The following is a 27,245-nucleotide window of genomic DNA, read 5'->3' as shown; positions in this document are numbered from 1 at the left end:
TTAGTACTTTTTGAAAATAATATTTTTACAAAACTAAGTCTTGTTGGTTGATGTGCTAATAGAATCTATGGGAGATGTATTACATTAAGTTTAGTTCTCATTTTTTGCTCACTGGTGTCACAACTTTCTTCAACCCATTAAAAAAAGACTTCAATTTCCCTCTCTAGGAGAGATTTTAAAAAATACAATTGAACATATATCTACATAAATTTAAGTTTGAATTTTAGGTATAATGTCATAAGCAAAACTGAATTAGCCTAACCATATATTATTCTTATTTATGGGAAGAGGTAAATAACACCTAAATGATATTTAGAAACAGATTATAGATTAGTATGCTGTATTCTAGAATGACACCAATGCTAACTACTATGTTTAATTAAACCTCACAATTAGCCTGGCTGGCGTAGCTCAGTGGATTGAGAGCGGGCTGCAAACCGAAGTGTCGCAGGTTCGATTCCCAGCCAGGGTACATTCCTGGGTTGCAGGCCATAACCCCCAGCAACCACACACTGCTGTTTCTCTCTCTCTATCTCCCTCCCTTCTCTCTCTAAAAGTAAATAAATGAAATAAAAAAAAACAACCCAAAAAACAAAAAAACTCACAATTATTCTTGTCAACAAGTAATATGAAAACTTGGCTTCAGGAAGATATTTCAAACATGATTCTCTAAAATCAGTATAAACTGAATTTTAATTCTATTTATTTCCCTCACTTACTTCCTTTTGGAAACAGAGAGATGGCGTTCAGAAAGGTTCAAAGAAAGAGAAAGTATACATAAAATACACCACCTGGGCCAATGGTGTGACCACTGTACTCACATACTGAGATCCTTTGTGTTCAGCTGATTTGTCCTCCATGGTGCCCACCGCTGCCGTGGTGCTTCTGTCTCCACCAGGGATGTACATTCTGTTGGAGGCTTGAGCATCCATCTCACAGGGAAGTTTGACATCTCCTACACCCAGAGCCTCACTCTTGTATTTCTTTACAAACTGCTCCATCTCCTTCACTTCTTTGGGAGACAACTCATGGCACTTTGAAGGGTCCTGGTCGTGGGCAGGGAGCTGTTTGGCCAGCTGCTTCTTCCGGTACTGTGCCCCCTCTGAACCTGCCACTGGCTGCTTCTCCTTGGGCAGCATTTGCATGTACTGCCTGGCCTGAACCACAAGGAAACCAGTGTTAACTGAGAGATGCCTTGTCCATCAGAAAGTCAATACTATCTTACAGCACACATCAGAAGCAAGTGACTTAACAAAGAAGTTGGCATAATCTATTACCAACAAATTATCTTCATCATGTAAACATCCCAAGATATTAACATATTAAAAAATGGTACAACAAATAGATTTAGTTCAATAACAATAAATGCATATTTCTCCATGAAATTAATGATTTTCTCTTCAATTTATGAAAAGAATCAGGTTACTAATGTTTACTTGTGCTAAATATACAATGTACAACTGTAAGAGAACACACATAGGTAGCATGTTTAGAATGGCCTATGGATGAACAGTATTTTCATTATTAAAAAAAAAATCACGCCCTGGCTGGCATAGCTCAGTGGATTGAGCGTGGGCTGTGAACCAAAGTGTCCCAGGTTCGATTCCCAGCCAGGGTACATGCCTGGGTTGCAGGCCATAACTCCCAGCAACCGCACACTGATTTTCTCTCTCTCTCTCTCTGTCTCCCTCCCTTCCCCTCTAAAAGTGAATAAATAAAAAATCTTTAAAAAAAAACAACACAAGATTCACTCTGATGATTTAACTGACCTTCTTAAAAGATTTCCACATGCCTCATCTAGTTAAAGCAAGAGTGTCACACACTACGTAGTCCTTTTTTTTTTTTGCCTTACACAGTAAAATAAATATAGTGTTGAACATGGAGTTCTAAATAATGACAGAAATTTTAACATCTAGATATTATCATCTTAAGATAAATTCTCACGTGTAAGCTAGAAGAGTCACTAGATTTGTAGAAAACATCTGTTTTACATCTAATATTAAGAATTTTAGGCCATTGCCTCAAAAGGTTAATATATTTGATAGAAAAATTCTATGAGGTATCTAATCTCACTTTCAAGATAACTGTAATAGAAGCTGAAAGTCAAAGTAATATAAATCCCAGAAAACTAATTGACCTGAGGTTGATTAGGTAACTAAAGGCAATGCCCTAAAGAAGGAATTCAGTAACTTTGATAAAGGGGCTCCTCTTCCACTTATTATTTACCAATGCCTGATTCTGGACAGGGGGAGCCCATTCATAGGTAACTGTATTGATGGAGACATTCTTCTTGGCAGCAACTGGATTGGTCAATATCATAACATTGCGTTTATACATGGGAATTCCATCTGATTTTAGCTTTGCAATCAGGGTGGTATACTTGGTGTCTTCAAAAAGTTTCCCGACTTTTCGATCCTCTTCATTGCTCAATAAGACATCATGCTCTTCTTGGCCACACTTGCAGTTACGACATATTTTTCTATAATTTTGGGGAAAATAGAAGGCAATGATTAATTATACCTCATCAATAATAATTATGTGCATACATTTATAATTAATGAAATACTTTTTAAAAAGATTTTATTTATTTACTTTTAGAGAGAGGTGGGGGCGGGGAGAAAGAGAGGGAGAAGAAACAGCAATGTACGATAGATAACATCGATCGGTTGACTTTTGCACACTCTCAACTGAGGACTTAACCCACAACCCGAGCATGTGCCCTGACTGGGAATCAAACTGGCAACCTCTTGGTTCACAAGCCAGTGCTCAATCCATTGAGTCACACCAGCCAAAGCATCATAAAATACTTTTATACATATTCCATTTAATAATATGAAAAGGAAAATCTTCTTTGTGGTGGGGGCAATACTAAGTAACTATCCATAAATTTAAGTAAGGAAACATAAAAATGTACCTTCACTTTATGAGATTTTGAAAAAGTTAGGTTTTGATTTAAAAATGCATGCTCAAGGGGGCATTTTGAGAGTAACCTCATCTGGTATTCTTTATTCTCTCAGGTAAACAACCAATGAACAACCAATCTAGCAAAATACCTATCCCAGCCAAGAAGTTTCATACATATTTTTCATTCAAAATTTTCTAGCCATTATTCAAGTTTGTTTTTTTTTTAAGTGAGGGATAGGGAGGTTGATATAACTTTTGTTGTCAAGGACTATAATTTTAGATTTAGGTTTACCTTTTCTGCTCCCTTTCCAATTTCCTTTCCTCTCCTTTCTCATTTTCCATTTTCCCATTCTTTTCCTTTTTCTTCTTTCTTCTTTTATTTCTTCAAACACTTAGTGATTACCTAAATGAAAGTTTCTGCTCTTCCTATAGTTGAAGTACATCACTAGCTCCCCCCAGTCTTGTCTAGCATACAATCACTCATTCATTCATGTAACATATGAGTGTCCATGTGCCAAGCAATGCACTTGATAGTAGGACACAATGGTGACAAAAATAGGCCTAGTCTCTGACATTCTAAAAATTACCACCTGATGGGGAGGCAGATATTAAACAAATACACATATACACACATTTACACATTCATATACACCCTATCATTTCTTTTGTGATAGAAAAGTACAGGACACATTGAGAGGGTATAATTGAGATGACACCTTAGAAATGACGAGGAAAGAACCTAAGAACATTATTCCATAAGAAAGTGACATTTCGGTTGAGATTTGAAGGATGCGGAAAATAATAGGTATGAATAGGGTATGTGTGTGTGTATTTGGAAAGGGGGGAAGAAAAAGAGGTGCTTCTAAACATTCTGGGTAGAAAGAGTATTTGTGGTGGTCCTAAAATAGGAGAGATTGTTCCTTCAGTTTTTGTGATCAAAGAAGGCTGGTATGGCTGTAGTGAAGTAAGAAATGGGGCAGTGACAAGGACGGGAAGTAAACATGAGATTATGTAGGGACTTGTAGAACACTTTATGGGATCTGGTCATCATTATAAGAGGAATCTAGATGCACTATAGGCTTTTAATTAATGAGTTTACATGATCAGATCTACCATTTCCCAAAAAATTGTAATACCCACCATGTGGAGAGAAGATGAGGGATATGAATAATTGGAAGTAGGGAAACCAATGAACATGTCAATGGTGCATCCAGTTTGCAGTAGCATGATTCTAAGTAACAGGGATTCTACTACTACTTTAGAAGTATACTGAATTTGCAGTGGTCTAGGTAAGATGTATTAGAGCTTGGACTACAGTATTTGACAGTGGAGTGTAAATAAAGGAACAAATTTAAGATCTCCTTAAATGTAAAACTGACTAAACTTTGTGGTTGATTTGGATATAGTGATGGCGAAGGGAAGGCCCAGTATGTCAAAAAATGATGAGGTCATAAAAATGAACCAGGTTTCTGAAACGAGTGTTGGAAGAAGAAATGTAATTTATTAGGAGAGAAATGGAAAAGAACAGATCTGAGGTATGGGGGGGCTGGTAATGAAAGGTCTCCAAAACTGAACTATTGATAAGTTTGCAATGCCCAAATGGAAAAGAATACATCTGAAGTATGGGCAAGGAGGAGGGTAATGAAAGTGTCCACAACTGATCTATTGATAAGTTTCAAATGCCCAAATGCAAAAGAACAGATCTGAGATTTGAGAGGAAACGGCTGATGAAAGGACCCTGAAACTGAATTATTATTAATTTTAAAATGTCTATGTGAAAGGGTAAAGATCTCAAGTAGACTGTAGGATATATAGATCTAGTGTTAAAACTGCAGCCTGATATTCAAGAGCCAGGGAATGATACATATGCATTATGAGTTGAGCAGATCACATTCACTTCCCAAGGGAAGAGTGGAAGGAAAAGGTGAGGACTCAGGAAGAAGTCTGGCACAAGAGCAAAAGGCAACAAAGGAAACTGGAAGTAGAAAGGCTGTGGTGTTGAAAACAAACCAAAAATCAAGGCAACAACAGCATATAAAGTAGAGGAGGAATCTGAGAGTTTTAAAAACCATTCCAATGTACTTACAGTGTCAGGAAGATATTAAAAATATAGATTAACATTAGATGTTAAGTATGCATGTTAAAATATGCAGATAACTAACGAGAGAAATAATTTATATTGTTTCTAAACAGAGAAAATGGAGTGAATATATAAAATGCAATTAGTCAAACAGAAAGCAATAACTGGCTGTGGGAGTGGGGGAGTGCTGGGTAGGGGTGCGAGATGGGGGAAAAAAGTGAGACAACTTAACTGAACAATAATAAATTTTTTAAATTTAATTAATTAATTTTTTAGAGCGGGAAGGGAGGGAGAAAGAGAGAGAGAGAAACATCAATGTGCGGTTGCTGAGGGCTGTGGCCTGCAACGCAGGCATGTGCCCTGACTGGGGAATCGAACCTGCGATGCTTTGGCTGGCAGCCCGTACTCAATCCACTGAGCTATGCCAGCCAGGGCTGAACAATAATAAATTTAAAAAATAAAAATAAGCCCTGGCTGGCGTAGCTCAGTGGATTGAGCGCGGGCTGGGAACCAAAGTGTCCCAGGTTCGATTCCCAGCCAGGGTACATTCCTGGGTTGCAGGCCATAACCCCCAGCAACCGCACATTGATGTTTCTTTCTCTGTCTCTCTCTCTCTGTCTCTCTCTCCCTCCCTCCCTTCCCTCTCTAAAAATAAATAAATAAAATATTAAAAAAAAATAAAAATACCATATGGGAAAATAAAAGTAAAAGTATTCTTTCAATTCCAGTCTATTAATTAGTGTACCTATACTATTTATATTTGATATAATTATTGATATTAAAGATTATCTCGAATTTAAAAAAGAAAAGGCAATAAGGACAAAAAAGAAACAGGAAATTAGGACATGTAGAAAGTAATAATTAAGATGGTTGATATAATCCAAATATATTCAATAGTCACAATAAATGGACCCAGTTCTCCAGTTAAAAGCTAATGGCTTTCAACAGATATGCTACCGTAAAAGACACAAAATTTAAGAACACAGAAAGGATAAAAGCATAAAGATGCAAAAGATAATACAGGTAAATACAAGCAAAAATTAAGTTAGATACCTATGTTAATATCATACTAATTGGACTTCAGTGAGTTTTCCTTTAACAAGTATTGAGTCACTACATAATGACAAAAGTTTAAAAATATCTCTATGATGTAACCATCATGAACTTAATGTAACCTAATAACCTAACTTCAAAATATATAAGTGAAAATAACTATAAGAAACAAATGGACAAATCCATCATTACAGGGAAACTATGAAAATTAGAAATAAAGGTTTGAATAAAGCAATTAATAAGCTTTATCTAACAGACATATAAAAATGACATATCAAGACTTCTGGCCAAGATGGAGGTGTAGGTGGAAACACTGTGCCTCCTCCCATGGCCAAAATAAGGAGAACAACAATTCAGAAACAAAATAACAACCAGAACTGAAAGAAAACTGAACTGTATGGAAGTTAGACAACCAAGGAGTTAAAAAGGACACATTCATCCAGACCAGAAGGAAGGGCAGAGTCAGGCAGCCAGGCAGAGAGGGGTCACGGCACAAAAAGCTGTGGCACCAGGTGCATAAGGCATCCCAGGTGCGCAAGACCACAGCAGGCAGACCCTGGGCATGCAAGCAGTGGCTGGCAGACCCCAGGCTCGGGGTGGCAACCTGCAGACCTAGTGAGGCAGTGATTGTGAAGCAAGGCACTATGCACAAGGCTGACCGGACAGTCCCACATTTGCGTGCAGATAAACCAGGTGAAATTGGGGAGCAAGACACCCTCACAACCCAGGGTCCCAGCGCCAGGAACTAGAGCCTTGGGGCACAGATTAGAAACACCTGTGGGGGTTGAGGTGCCAGGAGAGTTCATTGGAGAAACCCACGGGGTACTAGAATGTGCACAAGCCCACCCAAGTGGGAATTAGCACCAGAAAGTCCCAGTTTTCTTGGGGGAAGCGGTGGAAGGGACTGAAATCTGGCAGAGAGCAGAGAAAGCACCAGTGTTCCCTCTCAGATCCTGCCCCCACATACAACATCACAACCCAGTGACTGGATTGCCCTGCCCTGGTGAACACTTAAGGCTTCACCCCTTACACATAACAGGCACAACAAGACAAAAAAAATGGCCCAAATGGAAGAACAGATCAAAACACCACAGCAAACACAACTAAGTGACTAAGAGATATCAACCTATCAGATGCATAGTTGAAAGTGCTGGTAATCAGGATACTCACACAATTGGTTGAATTTGGTCGAAAATGAGATGAAAAAATGAAGGCTACAATAAGTGAAACGAAGAAAAATGCACAGGGAATCAATAGTGATGGGAAGAAAACTGGGACTGAAATCAATGGAGTAGACCAAGAGGAAGAAAGAAACAACCAAAACAGAAAAGAATGAAGAAATAAGAATTCAAAAAAAATGAGGAGAGGCTTAGGAAGCTCCCAGACATCTTTAAATGTTCCCACATCCGAATCAGAGGGATGTCAGAAGGAGAAGAGGAAGAACAACAAATTGAAAACTTATTTGAACAAATAATAAAGGAGAACTTCCCCAATCTGGCCAAGGAAATAGATTTCCAGGAACTCCAGGAAGCTCAGAGAGTCCCAAAGAAGTTGGACCCAAGGAGGAACACACCAAGGCACATCATAATTACATTAGCCAAGGTAAAAATGAAGGAGAGAATCCTAGAAGCAGCAAGAGATAAGGAGACAGTTACCTACAAAGGAGTTCCCATCAGACTGTCAGCTGATTTCTCAAAAGAGACCTTGCAGGCAAGAAGGGGCTGGAAAGAAGTATTCCAAGTCATGAAAGGCGAGGACCTACATCCAAGATTGCTCCCTCCAGCAAAGCTTTCATTTAGAATGGAAGGGCAGATAAAGTGCTTCTCAGATAAGGTTAAGTTAAAGGAGTTCATCATCACCAAGCCCTTATTTTATGAAATGTTAAAGGGACTTATCTAAGAGAAAGAAGATAGAAAACATGTATGGTAAAATGACAGCAAACTCACAATTATTAACAACTACACCTAAAACAAAAACAAAAACAAAGCAAACAGCTAGAACAGGAACAGAACCACAGAAATGGAGATCACATGGAGGGTTAGCAACAGGGGAGTAGGAGGAGAGAGGGGGAAAAATACAGAGAATAAGTAGCATAGATGGTAGGTAGAAAATAGACAGGGGGAGGGCAAGAATAGTATGGGAAATGTAGAAGCTAAAGAACTTATAAGTATGACACTTGGACAGGGTATGTGGATGGGAGAGGGTGTGCAGGGTGGAGGGGAGTAGAGGGGCTCCCATAGAGCGTGTTCCTTTTTAATTTTGTTGATGGTTTCTTTTGCTGTGTAGAAGCTTTTTAATTTGTAGTCCCATTTGTTTATTTTTTCTTTTGTTTTCTTTGTCCTAGGAGACATATCAGCAAAAATATTTCTAAAAGAGATGTCTGACATTTTACTGCCTATGTTTTCTGTTAGAATTTTCATTGTTTGTGACTTAAGATTTGTCTTTTATCCACTTTGAGTTTATTCTTGTGTTTGGTGTAAGTTGGTGGCCTAAGTTCATTTTGTGTGTGTGTGTGTGGACCTGTCCAATTTTTCTAATATCATTTATTGAAGAGACTTCTTAAACTTTTTAAAAAATTATTTATTTTATTATAGTTGTCCTTATTTCTTTTTTCCCTTTCATGCCCCCCTCTACCCAGACCACCACTCTAACCCACAGTCAATCCCCTCTCCGTTGTGCATATCCATAAGGCATTCATATGTTTTCTTTGACTAGTCCCTTCCCCTTCCTTTCACTATTCCCACCCTACCATATCTCTTCCTAAAGCTATCAAACTGTTCCATATTTCCCTGCCTCTAGTTTTATTTTTTTCATTAGTTTATTTGTTCAGTAGATTCCAGTTATAAGTGAGGTCATGTGGTATTTGCATTTCACCAACTACCTTATTTCACTTAGCATAGTAGTCTCCAGTTCTATCCATGCTATTGCAAAAGATAGGACTTCTCTCTGCTGGACAGTATTCCATTGTATAAATGTACCACAGTTTTTTTAGTCCACTCATCTATTAATGGGCACTTGGGCTATATCCAACACTTAGCTACTATAAATAGTACTGTTATGAGCATAGGGGTGTACACATCCTTTTGAATTGGTGTTTCAGGATTCTTAGGATATACTCCCAGCAATGGAATCATTGGGTCAAAGGCAGTTCCATTTTTAATTTTTTGAGGCAATTCCATACTGTTTTCCACAGTGGCTGCAGATGTCTGCATTCCCACCAACAGTGCACAAAGGTTCCCTTTCTCCACATCCTCACCAGCACTTGTTTTATTAATGATAGCCATTCTGACAGGTGTGAGGTGATAACTTGTAGTTTTAGTTTGCATCTCTCTGAAGGCTAGTGATGTTGAGTATATTTTCCTATGTCTATGGGCCATCTGAACGTCCTTCTTAGAGAAGTGTCTATTCAGGTCCTTTGACCATTTTTAAATTGAACTGTTTGTCTTCCCTGTGTTGTGTTAGTTCTTTATATAGTTTGGAGATTAAACCCTTGTCTGATGTATCATTGGCAAATATGTTCTCCCAGTGGGCTCCCTTTTAATTTTGATGATGGCTTCTTTAGCTGTGAAGAAACTTTAATTTGATGCAGTTCCACTTGCTTATTTTTTTTCCTTTATTTCCCTTACCCTAGGAGATATAGTGGCAAATAAATTCCTATGTGGGATGTCTGAAATGTTACTGCCTGTGTTTCATTGGGCTTTTATGGTATCACAATTAATTAATTAATTAATCATTATTTTTAAAGATTTTATTTATTTACTCTTAGAGGGAAGGGAAGGAGAAAGAGAGAGGGAGAAACATCGATGTGTGGTTGCCTCTCACAACCCAGGCCCACAACCCAGGCATGTGCCCTGACTGGGAATCAAACCAGCAACCCTCTGATTTGCAGACCCATGCGCAATCCACTGAGCCACACCAGCCAGGGCTCACAATTTATTTTTAAGTCCTTTATCCAGTTTGAGCTTATTCTGGTATATGGTATAAGTTGGTGGTCTAGTTATTTTTTTTTTCTTGCGTGTACTGGTCCAGTTCTCCAAACACTATTTATTGAAGAGACTATTTTCACTCCATTGTATGCTTATGTCCCCTTTGTCAAATATTAATTGACCGTAGAGGACATGGGTTTATTTCTGGGCTCTCTTCTCTGTTCTATTGATCTATAGTCTGTTCTTATGCCAGTACCAGATTGTCTTGATTACAGTGGCCTTGTAGTATAGTTTGATATCAAGTATTGTGATACATCCACCTTTGTTCTTCTTTCTCAAGTTTTTAAGGCTATTTGGGGTCTTTTTTGGTTCCATCTGAATTTTTGGAATATTTGTCCTGCATCTATGAAATATGCCTTTGGTATTTTAATAGAACTTGTGTTGAATCTATAGATCACTTTGGGTAGTATGCATATTTTAATGATGTTAATTCTTCCAATCCATGAATACAGTAAATGCTTCCTTATTTGCCATCTTCCACAATTTTCTTCAGTGTTCTATAGTTTTTCTGATTTTTTCACATCCGTGGTTAGATTTATTGCTAGGTACTTTATTTTTCTTGTTGCTATAGTAAATGGAATTTTTTTCTTAGTTTTTCTTTCTGATACTTCATTGTTGGTATATAAGAATGTCATCAATTTCTGAATATGGACTTTGGATCCCACTGCTTTGCTGAATTCACTTATTGGGTCAAGTAGTTTTTTGGTTGAGACTATAGGATTTTCTATGTACAATATCATGACACCTTTGAATAATGTGCTTTATTTCCTCCTTTCCAATTGGATGCATTTTATTTTTTTCCTGTTTGATCACTATGGCTAGAACTTCCAGTACTATGTTGAATAAGAGTGGTGAAAGTGGGCACACTTGTCTTATTCCTGATCATAAGGGAAATGCTTTTAGTTTTTACCCATTAAGTATATCGTTGGTTGTAGGTTTCTTGTATATGGCCTTTATCGTTCAGGTATGCTCCCTCTATTCCCACTTTGTTGAGTGTTTTTTCATAAATGGGTGCTGAATTTTGCAAATGCTTTTTCAACATCTAAGATATGATCATGTGATTTCTGTCTTGGAAATTGTTTATGTGACATATCACATTTATTGATTTGCAAATGTTATATCATCCTTACATCCCAGGGATAGAGCCCATTTGATTTCGGCGTATGATCTCTTTAATGTATTGTTGGATACAGTCTGGATACAGACTGCCAGTATTTTGTTGAGGATTTTAGCATCTCTGTTAGTCAGCAATATTGGCCTGTAATTTTCTTTCTTTCTTGTGTCTTCACCTGGTTTTGGAATTGGGGTAATACTGGCTTTGTAAACAGAGTTTAAGAGTCTTCTCTCTTCTTGAATTCTTTGGAATAGTTTGAGGATAGGTGTTACTTCTTCTTGAATGTTTGGTAAAATCTGCCCGTGAAGCTATCTGGTCCAGGGCCTTTGTGCACTGGGAGGGTTTGGATTACTGTTTCAATTTTTCTGGTTGCTACCCGTCTGTTCAGGCTTTCTGTTTCCTCTTGATTCAGTTTTGCAAGATTGTGTGTTTCTAGAAATTTGTCCATTTAGCCTAGGTTGATCAGTTTTTTGGCATATAGTTGTTCATGGTAATTTCTAACAATCCTTCGTATTTCTGTGGTATCAATTGTAATCTCTTTTGTTTCTGATTTTTATTTGGATCCTCTCCCTATTTTTCTTGATGAGTCTGGTTAAAGGCTGGTCATTTTGGTTTTTCTTTTCAAAGAACTAGTTCCTGGCTTCATTGATTCGTTGGATTGTTTTTCAGTCTCTATGTCATTTAATTCTGCTCTGATCTTAATTATTTCCTTTCTTCTACTTCCTCTGGGATTTGTTTGTTGTTGCTCCTGCAGTTTTTTCAGATGTAGGGTTAGGTTTTTATTTAAGATTTTTCTTTTTTCTTTTTAATATATTTTATTGATTATGCTATTACAGTTGTCCCATCCCCCCTTTTATTCCCCTCTGCCCTGCACACCCACTCCCATGCACATTCCTCTTTAGTTCATATCCATGGGTCATACATGTAAGATCTTTGGCTTCTACATTTCCTATGCTCTTCTTAACTTCCCCCTATCTATTTTCTACCCACCATTTATGCTACTTACTCTCTGAACCTTTTGCCCTTCTCTCCCTCCCACTGCCCTGCTGATAACCCTCCATGTGATCTCCATTTCTGTGGTTCTGTTTCTGTTCTAGTTGTTTGCTTAGTTTCCTTTTGTTTTTGTTTTAGGTGTGGTCGTTAATAACTGTGAGTTTGCTGTCATTTTACTGTTCATATTTTTTATCTTCTTTTTCTTAGATAAATCCCTTTAGCATTTTATATAATAAGGGCTTGGTGATGATGAACTCCTTTAACTTAACCTTATCTGAGAAGCACTTTATCTGCTCTTCCATTCTAAATGAAAGCTTTGCTGGATAGAGCAATCTGGGATGCAGGTCCTCACCTTTCATGACTTGGAATACTTCTTTCCAGCCCCTTCTTGCCTGCAAGGTCTCTTTTGAGAAATCAGCTGACAGTCTGATGGGAACTCCTTTGTAGGTAACTGTCTTCTTTTCTCTTGCTGCTTTTAAGATTCTCTCCTTATCTTTAATCTTGGGTAATGTAATTATGATGTGCCCTGGTGTGTGCTTCCTTGGGTCCAAGTTCTTGGGACTTTCTGAGCTTCCTGGAGTTCCCAGAAGTCTATTTCCTTGGCCAGACTGGGGAAGTTCTCTTTCATCATTTGTTCAAATAAGTTTTCAATTTGTTGCTCTTCCTCTTCTTCTGACATCCCTCTGATTCAGATGTGGGAACATTTAAAGTTGTCCTGGAGGTTCCTAAGTCTCTCGTTTTTTTTGAATGATTGTTTCTTCATTATTTTCTGGTTGAATGTTTCTTTATTCCTTCTGGTCCACACCATTGATCTGACTCCCCATTTTCCTCCCATTACTATTGGTTCCCTGTACATTTTCCTTCATTTCACTTATTGTAGCCTTCATTTTTTCATCTAATTTGTGACCATATTCAACCAATTGTGTGAGCATCCTGATTACCAGTGCTTTCAACTGTGCATCAGATAGGTTAGCTGTCTCTCTGTTGCTTAGTTGTATTTGTTCTGGAGCTTTGATTGGTTCATTTGTGCCATTTTTTTGTTTTGACGTGCCTGTTATGTATTGAGGGGCGGGGCCTTAGGTATTCGCCAGGGTGGGGCAACCCACGTGGCTGAGTTGTGATGCTATATGTGGGGGAGGGGTCTGAGAGGGAACAATGGTGCTTCCTCCATTCTCTGCCGGATTTCAGTCACTTCCCCCACTTCCCACAAGCAAATTGGGCCCTTCTGGTGCTGATTCCTGGGTTGGTAGGCTTGTGCACATTTTAGGACTCCGTGGGTCTCTCCAATGAACTCTCCTGTGAGGCTGGGAGTTTCTCTTGCAGCTTCCTCAACCCCCACCAGTGTTTTCAATCAGAGACTTTGAGGCTTTACTTCCTGAGCTGGAACCCTGGGTTTTGTGGTCTGTCTCACTACCCAGTTGTTCCTCCCAGTTTATCTGTCTGCGAATGTGGGACCGCCCAGTCTGCCAGGCACCACCTCACTGGGTCCGCCAGCTGCTGCTTTGTCTGCCCTGGTCCTCTAGCCACTACCTTGCCGTGAGCCCTCTCCGCCCAGCCGCCCAAGTCCACCCCTCCTACTGGTCTGGATGAATGTGTCTTCTTTTAACTCCTTGGTTGTCGAACTTCCAAAGAGTTCGATTTTCTGTCAGTTCTGGTTTTTTGTTTTTAAATTGTTGTTGTCCTTTTGGTTGTGTGAGGAAGCACAGTGTATCTACCTACACCTCCTTCTTGGTCGGAAGATTTTCTGTTTTCTTTAGGTCAGCCTATATCGCTATGAACTTCCCTCTCAGGACTGCCTTTACTGTGTCCCATGAGTTTTGGGTTGTTGTGTGTTCATTTTCTTTTGTTTCCATATACTGTTTGATTTCTTTCCTGATTTCATTGTTATTCCAATTCATTATTTAAAAACTTGTTTTTCAGTATCGATGTATTTGAATGTTTTTGAGTTTTTTCTTGAGGTTGGTTTTAGTTTCAACCAATTGTGATCCAAGAAGATGAATGATGATTTCAATTTTCTTGAGTTTGTTAAGGCTTGTTTTGTGTCGTACTATGTAGTGTATCTTTGAAAATGATCCATATGCATTTGTTTCATCTTGTTTGGGATCCTGTGTGCTTCCTGAACTTGCATAACTTCTTCCCTCTCCAAGTTGGGGACGTTTTCTGTCATTATGTTTTCAAGCAGGTTTTCTAACCCTTAGTCCTTTTCTTCTCTTTCTGATATTCCTATGATGTGTATGTTGTTATGTTTCATGTTATCCTGAAGCTCCCTTAAACTATCTTTGTTGTTCTTGAGTGTTTCTCATTTTGTTGTTCTAACTGGGTGTTTTTTCCCTATCTTGTCTTTTAGCTCACTGATTTGGCCTTCTTCTTCATCCAGCCTGCTTTTAATTCCTTCTAGTGTATTCTTCATTTCCAATATTGTATTCTTCATTTCCCCCTAGTTCTTATTCATAGTTCCCATATCTTTTTTGTAAGCTGTTGTAGCCCCTATAAAGTTCCTTGTAGTTCTCACTGAGTTTCCTCGGCATCCTTGTAACCATTATTTTGAACTCTATATCTGATACACTGCTTGCCTCAAATTCATTTAACTCTTTTTCAGGGGACTCCAACTTTCCTTTTGATTGAGGGTTGTTTCTTTGTCCATTTTAGGTGACTCTTTTTTGTTTCTGTATCTCAGATTGCTGTGCTTGGATTGCCTATCTCCATGCAGTGGCCTTCTGTGGGACTCCCTGGTGCGATCTCTTGATTTAGGTGCTCTAGGAGTGCCCTTTATTCCATTTATGTGGCCTTTCTTATTGTACTTGGGCTTTGATTATTGATGGCTCATTCATTGGTGGGTTCTAACCTCTGGCTGGCTGGATGAGAGTCACACCCCTACCACATCTTGAATGCTGTTGTACAGGTACTGGCAGAACAAGTCAAAACTACCCAGAAAACCAAACCCACACCAGCAAAAATGCCCCACTACTACATCAGCAATATCAATAGCAAATGAGCAAAGAATGATACATAGAAAAGGATTAAGAATATTATATGATAGGAAAGAAGAATATGAGATGACTAAAGGAGAGAGAAAATGATTTGAGAGGGAAAAGGGAGAAGAAATAAGAGTAGGACTAGAAAGAAGGCAAGGAAAGGGAGAAAACAGAATTTAAAACATAAATAAAAAGGGCAAGGGCAATGGTAAAATGGAGTAAGAAAAAGGAAGAGTATGATATCTGGTTTGAAATAAAATCTAAAAAATAGTGAACCAATAGGAACAAAACTGAAGAAAAACCACAACAGAGTCAATAACAATGACAGATGAGCTAAGATGAATAAAGGTGGAGAGTAAGAATATTATAAGAGAAGAGAGAATATGAGAGAGATGTCTATAGTAAAGACAAATGATTTTGAGAGGACATAAGGAGGAGAACTAATAAGAGTAAGGAATGGAAACCAGGCTAATAGAGGGAAAAAATAAAATTCCAAACGCAAATAAACAAGGGCAAGAGGAAAGCAAAATGTAGTAACACATGGGGAGACTAACCTATGAGATTTGAAATAAAAAAAATAGTGAACAAATAGGAATAAAATTGAAAACAGCAATAAATGCAATATCTATGCCAAACAATGATTAATAAAGGTGGAAAGAAAACAAGAATATTATAAGAAATGGAAAAAGAATGTGAGGTAACTAAAGGAAAGAAAAATGATTTTGAGAGGATAGAGGAAGAAGAAATAGTAGGAGTAAGGAGTAGGAACAAGGCATAGAAATGGGAAAAATAAAATTTAAAATGAAAATAAGAAGGGGCGAGAAGAAGGCAAAATGGAGTACAATGTGATATTTGAAATAAAAAGAAAATGCAAAAATATAAATACAAAGAATAAAAAATAAAAGACCAAAACCAGTAAGCTAATTAGTTGTAATACAATGGAAGGAAAAGCAGAAATGTTAAAAGGCTATGCAAGAGGAAAAAAAACACAAATTCTGAAGATGAACAAGGTGGAATTCATCTCAGCACAGTTTGGTGTTTGCTCTCTGTTGTCTCTTGCTTGATCTGGCTCTGGCTTATCAGCCCAAGGTCCAGGGGTGTGTCATCCAATTTCAGGCAGCACCACATGTGTCACCTTCGCCTGCCTCTAGAGGGGGCTTCTATTGTGATCAGGAGGTAGAGTCCCTGGGTCTCCCATGGGAGGCACTGTTTAGTCTTCTGGGAAAATTGTGGGTGTGTCCCCCTGCCCCTGTGCCACCTGTCTTGGTTGTCCCAGCTTATTTCCAATAATGTATAGTTTCTGATGAGCTAGCTGTCTGTTTCAAGGGAGGGCCAATCTGTGTAAGAGGGTCAGCTCTTTCCTGCCTGGTGCTGATGGCAGATCTGTGTGAGAGCCAAGGCTGGGCAGGACCCTGATTCCCCCTTGCAGAACCAATTCCTGATCTCCCTACCCAGCTGGCCTCAATGGCATATGATCCTGGGAGCCAGTCAATTTTGTCTCTCTGAGAGAGGTGCACAATTGGCCCTTTTGGAGTTTCTCTTCCTGTCTTCCTCCTATACAGGGTTCTTGAGCCTGTCCTGCCTGTTTTGCAGAGCTTCTCTGTTAGACGCAGTGCTTGTAATACTGCAGAAGATGGGAGGTGGATATGTCCTTTCCTTCCCAGAGATTTGAACTGAGGGGGAAGAGGGCTCTGCCTGGCTATAAATAATTTCAAGTGCTCAACTCTTGCCTACCCAGTTCCCAGACCACTGCCCTCACAGCAGACACAGTCCTGAATACTACACTCTGTGCAGCCCCCAGCCTGCCAGCCATGTCAGGACGAGGCCCAGAAATCCCCTTGCTGTATAAATTTCTGATGTCTATGCCCAGCTATATTCAGTGAAAGCAAACCATGCTTTTCAACCTTGTCCATTGTTGGCAGGGCAGCTACTCACAAGGTCCCGGCCCAGCATGCTTCAGCTCCTCCTTTAAAAAGTCTCTCCATGGCACAACTATTGCAGTATCAAGTCATGGTTCAGTTTTCCACACACACCACCTCTCCAAAAAGCCAAAAGTATCTCGTGGTCATAGATGACTGCAGCCTGCCTCTGCCCAACCCAGGTGTGGCCCCTGATCCATATGGGGGATAGAATCCCTTTTTCTCTCTGGCACTCTCCCAGTTGGTATTTCGTGCTGCAGGTATGGGCATGCTGCTCACTGTGTGTGTGTAGCCTGGATCTCCCCAACTTCATATACCCTCCCAAGTCACTCCAAGCCTGGGTCTGGGAGTTCACTACCCGGGAGAGGAGGGAGCCACAATGCTGCAATTACTGACAAGTCTCTCCATGGCTACAGGCACCATTCATGCCTATAAAATCTCCTTACTGCCCATTGTAAAGCATCTTCCGTAATCCTTGGCTTCCAAACTTCATATCAGCTAAGATTCCATTGGTTGTTCAGGTTATTTGTCAGAAGACCAGCTAAGAATCTGAGTTGGGGGCAAGTGGACTGAGCTTCTACCAACTTGGCTGACATCTCCCCTGAAGAGACTGTTTTTTACTCCATTGTATGTTCTTGTGTCCTTTGTCAAATATTACTTGACAATAAAGGCATGGGTTTATTTCTCGGCTCTCTGTTCTGTTCCATTGACCTATATGCCTGTTCTTATGCCAGTACCATACTGTTTTGATTACAGTTGCCTTGTAGTATAGTTTAGTACCAGGGCTTGTGATACATCCAACTTTGTTCTTCTTTCTCAAGATTGATAAGCTATTTGGGGTTTTTTTTGGCTTCATGTAAATTTTTGGAATATCTGTTCTAGATCTGTAAAATACACAATTGGTATTTTAATAGAAAGTGTGCTGAATTTATAGATTGTTTTGGGTATTAAGTATATTTTAATGATGTTAATTCTTCCAGTCTGTGAACATAATATATGCTTCCACTTATTTGTATTGTCCACAATTTCTTTCTCCGGTGTCCTATAGTTTTCCAAGTACAGGTCTTTTACTTCCTTGGTTAAATTTATTACTGGAGTATCTTATTATTTTTGTTGATGTTGTGATAGTAAATGGGTTTTTTCTTAGTTTCTCTTACAGTTCATTGTTGGGGTATAAGAATGCCTTTGATTTCTGAATACAGACTTTGAATCCTGGTATGAATTCACTTCTTAGGTCAAGTAGTTTTTTGGTGGAACCTACAGGATTTTCTATGTACACTAACAAAGCAAACTGTATACTCGCAATTTACATTATAACTTCAGAGTCCTTGTGCTAAATCCAAGGTAGTAACAAAATTTATCAAAAGCATGGCCTCAAAAAAATACACAGATTTACATTTTCAAGCTGAAGGCAGTCAAACTACCCCTCATCCTCCCAAAATAGAAATGTTTTTTGTATCCCTATTTGTAAAAATTATTATTTTTCCAAGGCAAGTAGTAGCAAGTGAAGTGCTTTGACACACTGCCAGCCTTCACAGTGATTTAAAAGCATGGTCATGGCACTGCTACAAACCATAATTTTAACAGGGTTGGAAGCTGCCCTTTTGTAACAGGGATATACATATATGGACTTAAGCATGGGCCTGTTATAGAATTCAATGCAGGCATTAATCCATTTATGGTACGGAATTTTTAGTTTCAGCCAGCTCTACACCAATCAGAAATTCTTTGAACAGATGTATGCTATATTCAAATAACATTTTTCTCGTAAAATGCAAGTGTTTTATTGGAAGGATTCGTCAGATAAAAAAGATAAGACAGAATAATTCTATTATGTACATGATAACTGATCTATGGTTCCAAAATTACTATCTTTTCATATAAAATAATTGGCTATAAACTTCTTGAAAGCTTGGGTTTATGTCTTATATTTCATAAATATTTATTATCTCTAAATATTACTTGAAAGTATGCCCAGAAGGTTGTAGTTCTTATTTAGTAAGTGTTTGGCATCCTCAATCTTCTATTTTCCTCTAGTCTTGTAATCACTGGTGCATTAGAGAAGGGGTGAGCTTATAGTTAAAGGACCCCACTGTCTACAAAGATGTCAATATCACAAAAGTACCACACTTTACAGAAGACACTCTCATGTACTCTGACATTCACTGGTCATAAGAGTGTACGCCTGGATTCTAGTTTCTGCTCTGCCATGTAGAAAGGTGGTGGTGATGAAGGTTTTGGCAAGCTATGAGTCCAAATTCCAGCACTGCCATCTCTAAACCATGTCTTTGGTAAGTTATTTAAAAAATGGGAAAACTACCACTTATCTCAAAGGTAAATCAGGTACATAAAATGTTGTAGTAAGCCAAATTTTAAGATGGTCTTTACTACCTTTACTCCCGGGTGTTCCTTTCATGATTATGTTACTTTATATGGCAAAGGACATTATCCAAGTTCACCTAATCTAATCACACAAGCAATGAGTTTTCTTTGGCTGAGAGCAGAAGAGGAGGTCCAAGGGCTTTGAGGTACAGAAAGGAGTCTAAGCACTGTTGTTCACTTTGAAGATGGGGGTAGTTCTGTGCAAAGGAATATGAGTGGCTTCTGAAGGCTGAGAGCCAGCCCTGGCTGATAGAAAGCAAGAAAACAGGGACCTCAGGCCTATAACCAAAGAAAATCAATTCTACCAACATCAGGAATGAGTCTGGAAGCAGACTTCCCCCAGAGTTTCCAAATAAGATCCCAACCTGGCCAACACCTTGATTTCAGCCTTTTGAGACCATAAGCAGAAAATCTAGATAAGCCTGCCCAGACTTCTGACCTAAAGCATAAACAGATATTGAGTTAATTAGCAGGTATTGTTTTAACCTGCTAAATTTGTAATAATCTGTTTTGCAGCAATAAAAAGCTATTACAAGTGATTGTTGGTATGCAGCACATAGGAAAGGTTCACAAATTATATTCTTATTAATAACTCATAAGCTCAAATAAGTGATTTTAATTTATTTGGGTTTTAGTTCTTCGATCTGTAAAGTGAGGTGTGGCTAGCTAAGTGACAAATTCCACTCTAAACTTCCTTAAGCCGAGAATTCATTTTTAGCTTTTTGCAACTGTTGCCATACCTGCTGGACCTCCTCCATTCACTCCCCAGATCCATTCAGTACCCTTCATTACCCCATGCTGCGCCCCAAGAGGCTGACCTCCAAGGAATGCAGCAGTGGACTACCTTGTCACTGTAACGGAAGGAACCGGCAGGATATCCAAGTGATGAACAGTCAGGTCTGAGTATTTATTTCCTGGCTTCCAACAAGGGTACAAAGTGCTAAGGGGAAAAATAATCCCTTACTTGGGGAGGGGTGTGTGGAAGCAGGGAAAGAGGGTACTATCAACTGAATTGTGCCCCTCTACCCCAATTCAATTTGTATGGTAAGGCCCTAACCCTCGATGTGACTATAGTTGGATATAGTGTTTTCAGGAGGTAAATAAAGTTACATGAGGTCATAGGGTGGGATCTTAATCGAATGGGACTCGTGATCTTATAACAAGAGGAAGACAGAGAGATGTCTTTCTTTCCATGTGCTCACACTGAGGAAAGGCCATGTGAGGACATGACAAGAAGGTAGCTGTCTATATACCAAGAAGAGGTTCCTCACCAGAACCCAACCATGCTGGCATCCTGATTTTGGACTTCTAGTATCTAGATATGTAAGAAAATAAATTTCTGTTGTTTAAGCCAACAGAGTCTATTGTACTTTGTTATAGAAGCCTGAGTGGACTAATACTGAGAGCAAGGAGGACTTCTCAGAGGTAGTGCTTCAGCTGAGATGTAAAGAATAGGAAAGACATTTTGTTTCTTGGTGGTTAGATGTAGTGTCTTTCCAGGCATAGGAAACATGCAACAAGGCACAGAAATTTTAGGTAGCAGCATCGACACAAGCTGTTGGAGTACAAGGTGCTTGGAAGGGAAATGAGAAGGGAGGCTGGAAAAGACAGCTGAGGCCAGTCATTGAGGTTTAACAACAAATGCCCAAGACTTTGCTTAAAGGATCAAGTTCAGTGGGATAGCACTCAAGGTTCTTAAGCTTGGGAAGTATATAATAGTATTCACATTCAAAAGACCATTCTTGTGTCTGTGTGGAGGGACAGACTCATAAAAATGGAGAATAATTTAGCTCTGGCTTTCACATTGTGCCTCATGAAGCTCCAAAGTTCCTAGAGTGAAGAGTCACCATAAAGATGAAAGAGATAAGTGGGCAGGGTCCTGGGACCCCCAGGACCACGTTAATTACAGCAGTTCTGTGGCCTTAGGACCTGGAATCTTCGATACACTCAGAACAACCAGTCTAGAATATTTTACTTCAAAGACTATGGAAAATGGCTCATCTGAATGTCAAAGGCACTGCCCACAAAGCCTTCCAGTTGTGGTGGAAAAGGGGAATCATTAAGAATTCTGAGAAAAATGTGTCTGGACTCCTGCTAGGAAGAAGACAGCATTAGTACCACATGGATGGGCCCAGGCTAGACTGGAGGTCATGCCAAAGCCCTTGTTTTTCATGCCTCTTAATATATTTTCAGACTACACCTAGACATATTTGTGACTCTGTGTGGAAAATTTTTTTAAAAAGTGATTTTCATACCACAGAGATCTCTTGTCTGACATATTTTTATCTCAAAATATCAGATTATAGTAAACAGCAATAGAAAAATAATATAGAGCATGCAAAAATCACTATAACCTTCTGGTTTGAAGAAAAGATGCTGTCAGGAATGAAGTTTTTGGCAACTGTACAGAAGAACTAAAAAGACTATTTTAAGATTGTAGAAACAGACGCATTGATACTTGGAACAGACTGACAACTATAAGAAGGCGGAGGGCACTGGATGAAAGAAGGTGAAGGGATGAGCCAAAGAACATGTATGCATGACCCATGGACATGGGCAATGATATCGGAACTGCCTGAGGGGGTGCATGGGTGGAGGTGGGCAAAGGGGGAAAAAGTGGGGACAACTGTAATAGCATAAACAATAAAATACTGTAATAATAACTAAAAAAAGATTGTGAAGTAAGAACTATGCCCAGCAGAGGGCAGTGCAGCTCTCCAGGAAGGTATTATGAGTACAAGAGACAGGTGCATATAGTAGGAGCTAAAATATACTAATCCTTGAAAACTATTTTGTGTCTAGTGTGACTTTACTTTTCTAATACATGTCAGACATATTGCCTAACTGCTATGTCCCTTGAAAAGGTAGCATAGGGATGAGCTATTAAAGTCTTATAATTTAAAAACTACCTGGAAAATTTTAGCTCCCTAAAAAACAGAGAACTGTATCTTCATTTCTAGAAGGGCTGAAGTTTCTGTTGCCTTCACTATTTAAAACAACTGCCTTCATTTCCTAAATAAGTTAGCTTTTAAAAGAGTCTAATATCCCTTTATTTTTCTACATTCTTCTTTAACTTATGCTGCACATAGCCCCATTAGCTGATGAGATTTTTTACTCTAGATAGTTGCCTATAGAAACAGTCAGTACAGAAGTGGTTCGTAAGTAAGATTCATTCTAACAGGCAGCTGCCATCCTAATAATGTATAATTGACTGTATTTATTTTTTCCTTCTAACAATAATGTGCTGATTCTAGCTTCGAACAGACTTATGAGCTACCATTACTGTCCTGACTGCCACTGATAAACACCATCTATGTTCTTCATTAGAACAGGTTTTAAATACAATGTTAGGTTCATATGATATTCAATATTATTTTTAATAACATGCAAGATCTATACAGAATTCACATTTTTGATCTAATATTTGTCCTCCATATAGACACAATTCTTTTTTTTTAGAGATTTTATTTATTTATTTTTAGAGAGGGGAAGGGAGGGAGAAAGAGAGGGAGAGAAACACCAATGTGAGGTTACCCCTCATGCGCCCCTACTGGGGACCTGGCCTGCAATCTAGGTGTGCCCTGATTGGGAATTGAACCAGTGACCCTTAGGCTCACAGGCCAGTGCTCAGTTCACTGAGTCACACCAGCCAGGGCCAGACAAAATTCAAATCAAGACATTGGCAATGAATTATTATTTATTATTATTATTATAAATTCAAGTGCTTCAAAGTTTTTCAGCAGTAAATTTATAGCTGAAAATTTTGAAGAGACTCAGATTCAAGTTTCCTGACAATTTGGATCTGAATGTTTAATTCATCATTCATACTTACTGTTTATTGCAAATATTCAGATAAGATATGCAAAGTTACCCATAATTATAAAAAGACTAAAAATTAAATTAATAAACATTCCTGAGATTATCACAAATTTGTCACTCAAATAAGAGACCTACTCAGTATTCTATACTCATAGGAAATCTGTAGGGTAGCCAATAAATCAAATAATTCTAAATATAGTTACTATGGCCCAATTAGCTCAAACTTAATGACAGGAATACAGAATAGCTTTATGTTTTATTTATTTCTCAGAAAAGAATGTAACAGATCTGCAATTTAGCAACCATGCTAAAGAACTTTTAAGAGATTTCCACTCTCTGAGGAATCAGTGCCAAAGAGTAGAAATTCCTAATGTGGTTGTAGTTTTCAAAATATTACCTCCAGAAGTGCAGTTCAAATCCTTCACATTTTTCTTTGCACTTTAAACAGGGGGCTCCAAATCCTTGCTCATGACCTAAGCCCATCTGTTAAGAAGGAAACAATATGGATTTATTATTACATGTTTGAAAAGCTAAAAAATTCAATAAATTACACTTCTAACTCCACTTACCACTCCTGTTTATAAACTTTCAAACAAATCTTTCATGAGTATCACACTGTTTAGTCAATCAATGACTCCCAGGTATGTACACGGCAACTCCATGTACATACATACTTCAATTCTTACTGCTTTTGTTCATAAAAAGAAAAGCATCAAAATAAAACTATATAGAAGATAACAAATACTGTGATTTGTAAAAAGCCATGAATCGTTATCTTTGGGCACTACATGCCCCTGTGTACAATAGGTACAAGGAGCTTAGAAGGTAAGCCTGTCTGCAAATGACATTATTTTGCAGAAAATAACCAATGAGTAAAGATTTTACGCTTTACACTAAAAATATTATTTTATAGTTTATATTTTTACACTAAAAATATTATTTCATATTTTATGATAAATATAACAACAAGAGCAACCACAAACATATTGAATACCATGGAACGGGGATAAACATTAATCTCATAAGCTGATAATTAATGCTTATAGAGTAGATGATATTATTCTCCATTTTAGAGATAAACAACCCTGAGTCCTGTGCTTTTATGCCTAGGTAGGGGTGGGGGCATTACTATTGCTTTTATTATGGCAAAACAACTTTTTTCTTTATCACATTAAATAATAATTCTCAGGAGGAGGAGAACACGAGGGAAGGTCACAAGAAGGCAATGTAAGCTCTTTTTTGCAACTATTGATATCAAAGTAAAAAAGATCAAAAAAAGATTTTGTATAGCACATTGGCAAAAAATAAGTTATTTTGTGTTTTAAATATCACATCAGTGCCCTGGTTGCTATGGCGCAGTGGACTGAGCACCGGCCTGTGAACCAAAGGGTTGCTGGTTCAATTCCCATTCGGGGCACATGCCTGGGTTACTAGCCAGGTCTCCGGTAGGCGGCGTGTGAGAGGCAACCACACATTGATGTTTCTCTCCCTCTCTTTCCGTCCCTTCCCTTCTGAAAATAAATGAATAAAATCTACTAAAAAACTCACATCAGTCACAACTGAGAAATTCATTATCTGCTACTATCTGGAGTGATACTTCAAGACAGAAAAGTAACATATTTTTTTTCAGTGGCACCCTTTTGTAACCTTACCAAGTTATGTTTGTCAATAAGCATTCAAAAACACCACTGTAACTTTTTCCTTAAAATATCAGCCTGACCATGCCCTGAAGTTTAATAATTAATAAACAGGAAGACCACTCTTTTTCTTTTAATTAAAGCAAATAAACCCTCCCTTTGTGTGTGTGTGTGTGTGTGTGTGTGTGTGTGTGAAGAAAACCACCATGTCCTCTTACTATAACTAAGGGCATATTCAAAACCAACTGGTCCACTCAGCTGCTTAGGAGAACCCATGTTATTTTAAGTCAGACTATCTGAGGCATGCTTTCTAATGGTGATAAAAATCTGTCCAACATTAACTAAACTTCATTACCTTTGCCATGTCTGCATTACCAATTTTTAAAACAATTTTAATTCTCTAAATCATATGTTTAACTTTAACATTGGAATACACTTTTCTTCTTTTGAGGAATCAAATTGTTTCCTTGTCACTGATGATCATAGTTACAGTACAGAAAAAAAAAAAAAATGGGCTAAGCAAAAGCCAGGGAGAGATGGCTACTTAAGGTTTTCAGTCTTTCATAATGTACATACTTAGAGTTTTCTCTATTACGATACCCATAATAAAATGAACAGTATATCTAAAAAGGTATATTCTTCTTCAATCCCTTTCTCCATTAAGGAGAATTAACAATCCTAAATTCACCTGTTGTATGGATCTGCTTCATACTGTGTTTCATGCATCTCCTACTAAACTCCAATCCCAAATGAAAATTAAGATTATATTATTAAGGCTGAATCACACAGCTCAGCTTAAATCAACTGGTTTTAAACTCCCTCATATGTAATTCACAGTAAGAAATATATTTTGTCTGGTGACAAAGAAAATACATACAAACTTATGTGTGTATTAGTTATGTTTAAATTCTGAAACAAAGATGTAGTGGCTTAGATAATAACTGGGACTGAGTGTGCTTCTGCCTCTAAATCAAATCACCACCTAAACAAATTTTTGCGTGCTTTTAAATCTGAATCCCCTGATCTGAAAAACATTGGGCTTAATAAAATACTACAAATATACTGAAACAATATCATTGTGTTTTTCATTTCTGAATGAAACTTGGAAGCTCAGCTAATATCGCTAGAACCTCAAATAACAGACATTTTACACTATGGCCTCAGTGTAGCTCACTGATTTACAAAGTCAGCCTTGGAAAGGAATAAGTTGTTTCTTTCCCACCTGTTTTTTATCTCCCTAAAATGGTTAGCAAATTATTTACTAGAATTATTAAAACTGGAAGTATTCCATGAACATCTGCTTTTTATTTTTTAAATTATATTTTATTGATTATGCTATTACAGTTGTCTTGATTTTCTCCCTTTGTCCACTCTCCACCCAGCGCCCCCCACTACCTCAGGCAATCCCACCATTGTTCATGTCCATGGGTTATACGTATAATTTCTTTGGCTACTATTATTTTCTATACTGTACTTTACATCCTTATGGCTATTCTGTAACTACCTATTTTATTCTTCTTAATCCCCTCACCTCTTCTCCCATTCCCCCTCTTCCTCCTCCCATCTGGCAACCTTCTGCTAACTAACTTCTTTTCTCTTATTGTAAGAGTCTCTATTTTTAACCTTTGGCCTTTTAATAATGATGTGTCTTGCAGTGGGCCTCTTTGCATCCATCATAATTGAGACTCTGCACTTCCTGGAATTACATGTCTATTTCCTTCACCAAATTAGGTAAGTTTTCTTTCACTACATTTTTCAGGTAGATTTCCAATTTCTTACTGTTTCGCTTCTCCTTCTGGCACCCCTATGATGTGAATGTTGGATCTCCTAAAGTTGTCCCAGACGCTGTTTGTACTATTCTCTCTTTTTTTTTCTTTTTTCTTGTTGTTCTGCATGGTTGTTTTTTGTTTTCTTATGTTTCAAATCATTGATTTGATTCTTTACTTCATCCATTCTGTTGTTGTTTCCCTGTAAATTGTACTTTATTTCAATTAGTGTATCCTTCCTTTCTGACTGGTCTCTTTTATGCTGCTGAGGTCCTCACTAAGTTCTTGAGCATCATTACAACCAGTGTTTTGAACTCTGCATCTGATAGATTCTTTATCTCCATTTCGTCTATTAGCTCTTTTTCTGGAGTTTTGGTCTATTCTTTCATTTGGGCCACGTTTCTTTGTCTCCTCATTTTGGCAGCCTCCCTGTGATCATTTATATGTATTAGGTGAAGTTGCTTTGACTCCATGTCTTGGTAGTGTGGTCTAATGTAGAAGTGTACCTGTATGGTCCAGTCTCACAGCCTCCCCTATCACCCAAGCTGGGTATTTGAGGTGTGCCCTTTGTGTGGGCTGGGTATACCCTCCTCTTGTAGTTGAGCCTTGGTTGCTGT

The 27,245-nt window shown here is 38.3% G+C and overlaps 1 protein-coding gene across 2 annotated transcripts in view; it reads right to left on the bottom strand.

Annotated features, from left to right (window-relative positions):
* Positions 1-27,245, bottom strand: part of TES (testin LIM domain protein) — a 59,465-nt gene that overhangs the window by 8,273 nt on the left and 23,947 nt on the right. For both annotated transcript variants that reach the window (XM_036010828.1, XM_028525770.2), the window contains 3 exons: positions 23,623-23,708; positions 2,227-2,479; positions 822-1,157 (listed from right to left, as the gene is read on the bottom strand). In XM_036010828.1, the coding sequence (XP_035866721.1) occupies positions 822-1,157; positions 2,227-2,479; positions 23,623-23,708 (675 nt within the window). The remainder of the gene's footprint in view (positions 1-821; positions 1,158-2,226; positions 2,480-23,622; positions 23,709-27,245) is intronic.

The sequence above is a fragment of the Phyllostomus discolor genome, chromosome 10, assembly GCF_004126475.2.
Source record: "Phyllostomus discolor isolate MPI-MPIP mPhyDis1 chromosome 10, mPhyDis1.pri.v3, whole genome shotgun sequence".
Lineage (NCBI taxonomy): Eukaryota > Metazoa > Chordata > Mammalia > Chiroptera > Phyllostomidae > Phyllostomus > Phyllostomus discolor.
Note: the sequence above shows the minus strand (reverse complement) of the source record. Positions and strands in the feature narration are given on the sequence as shown.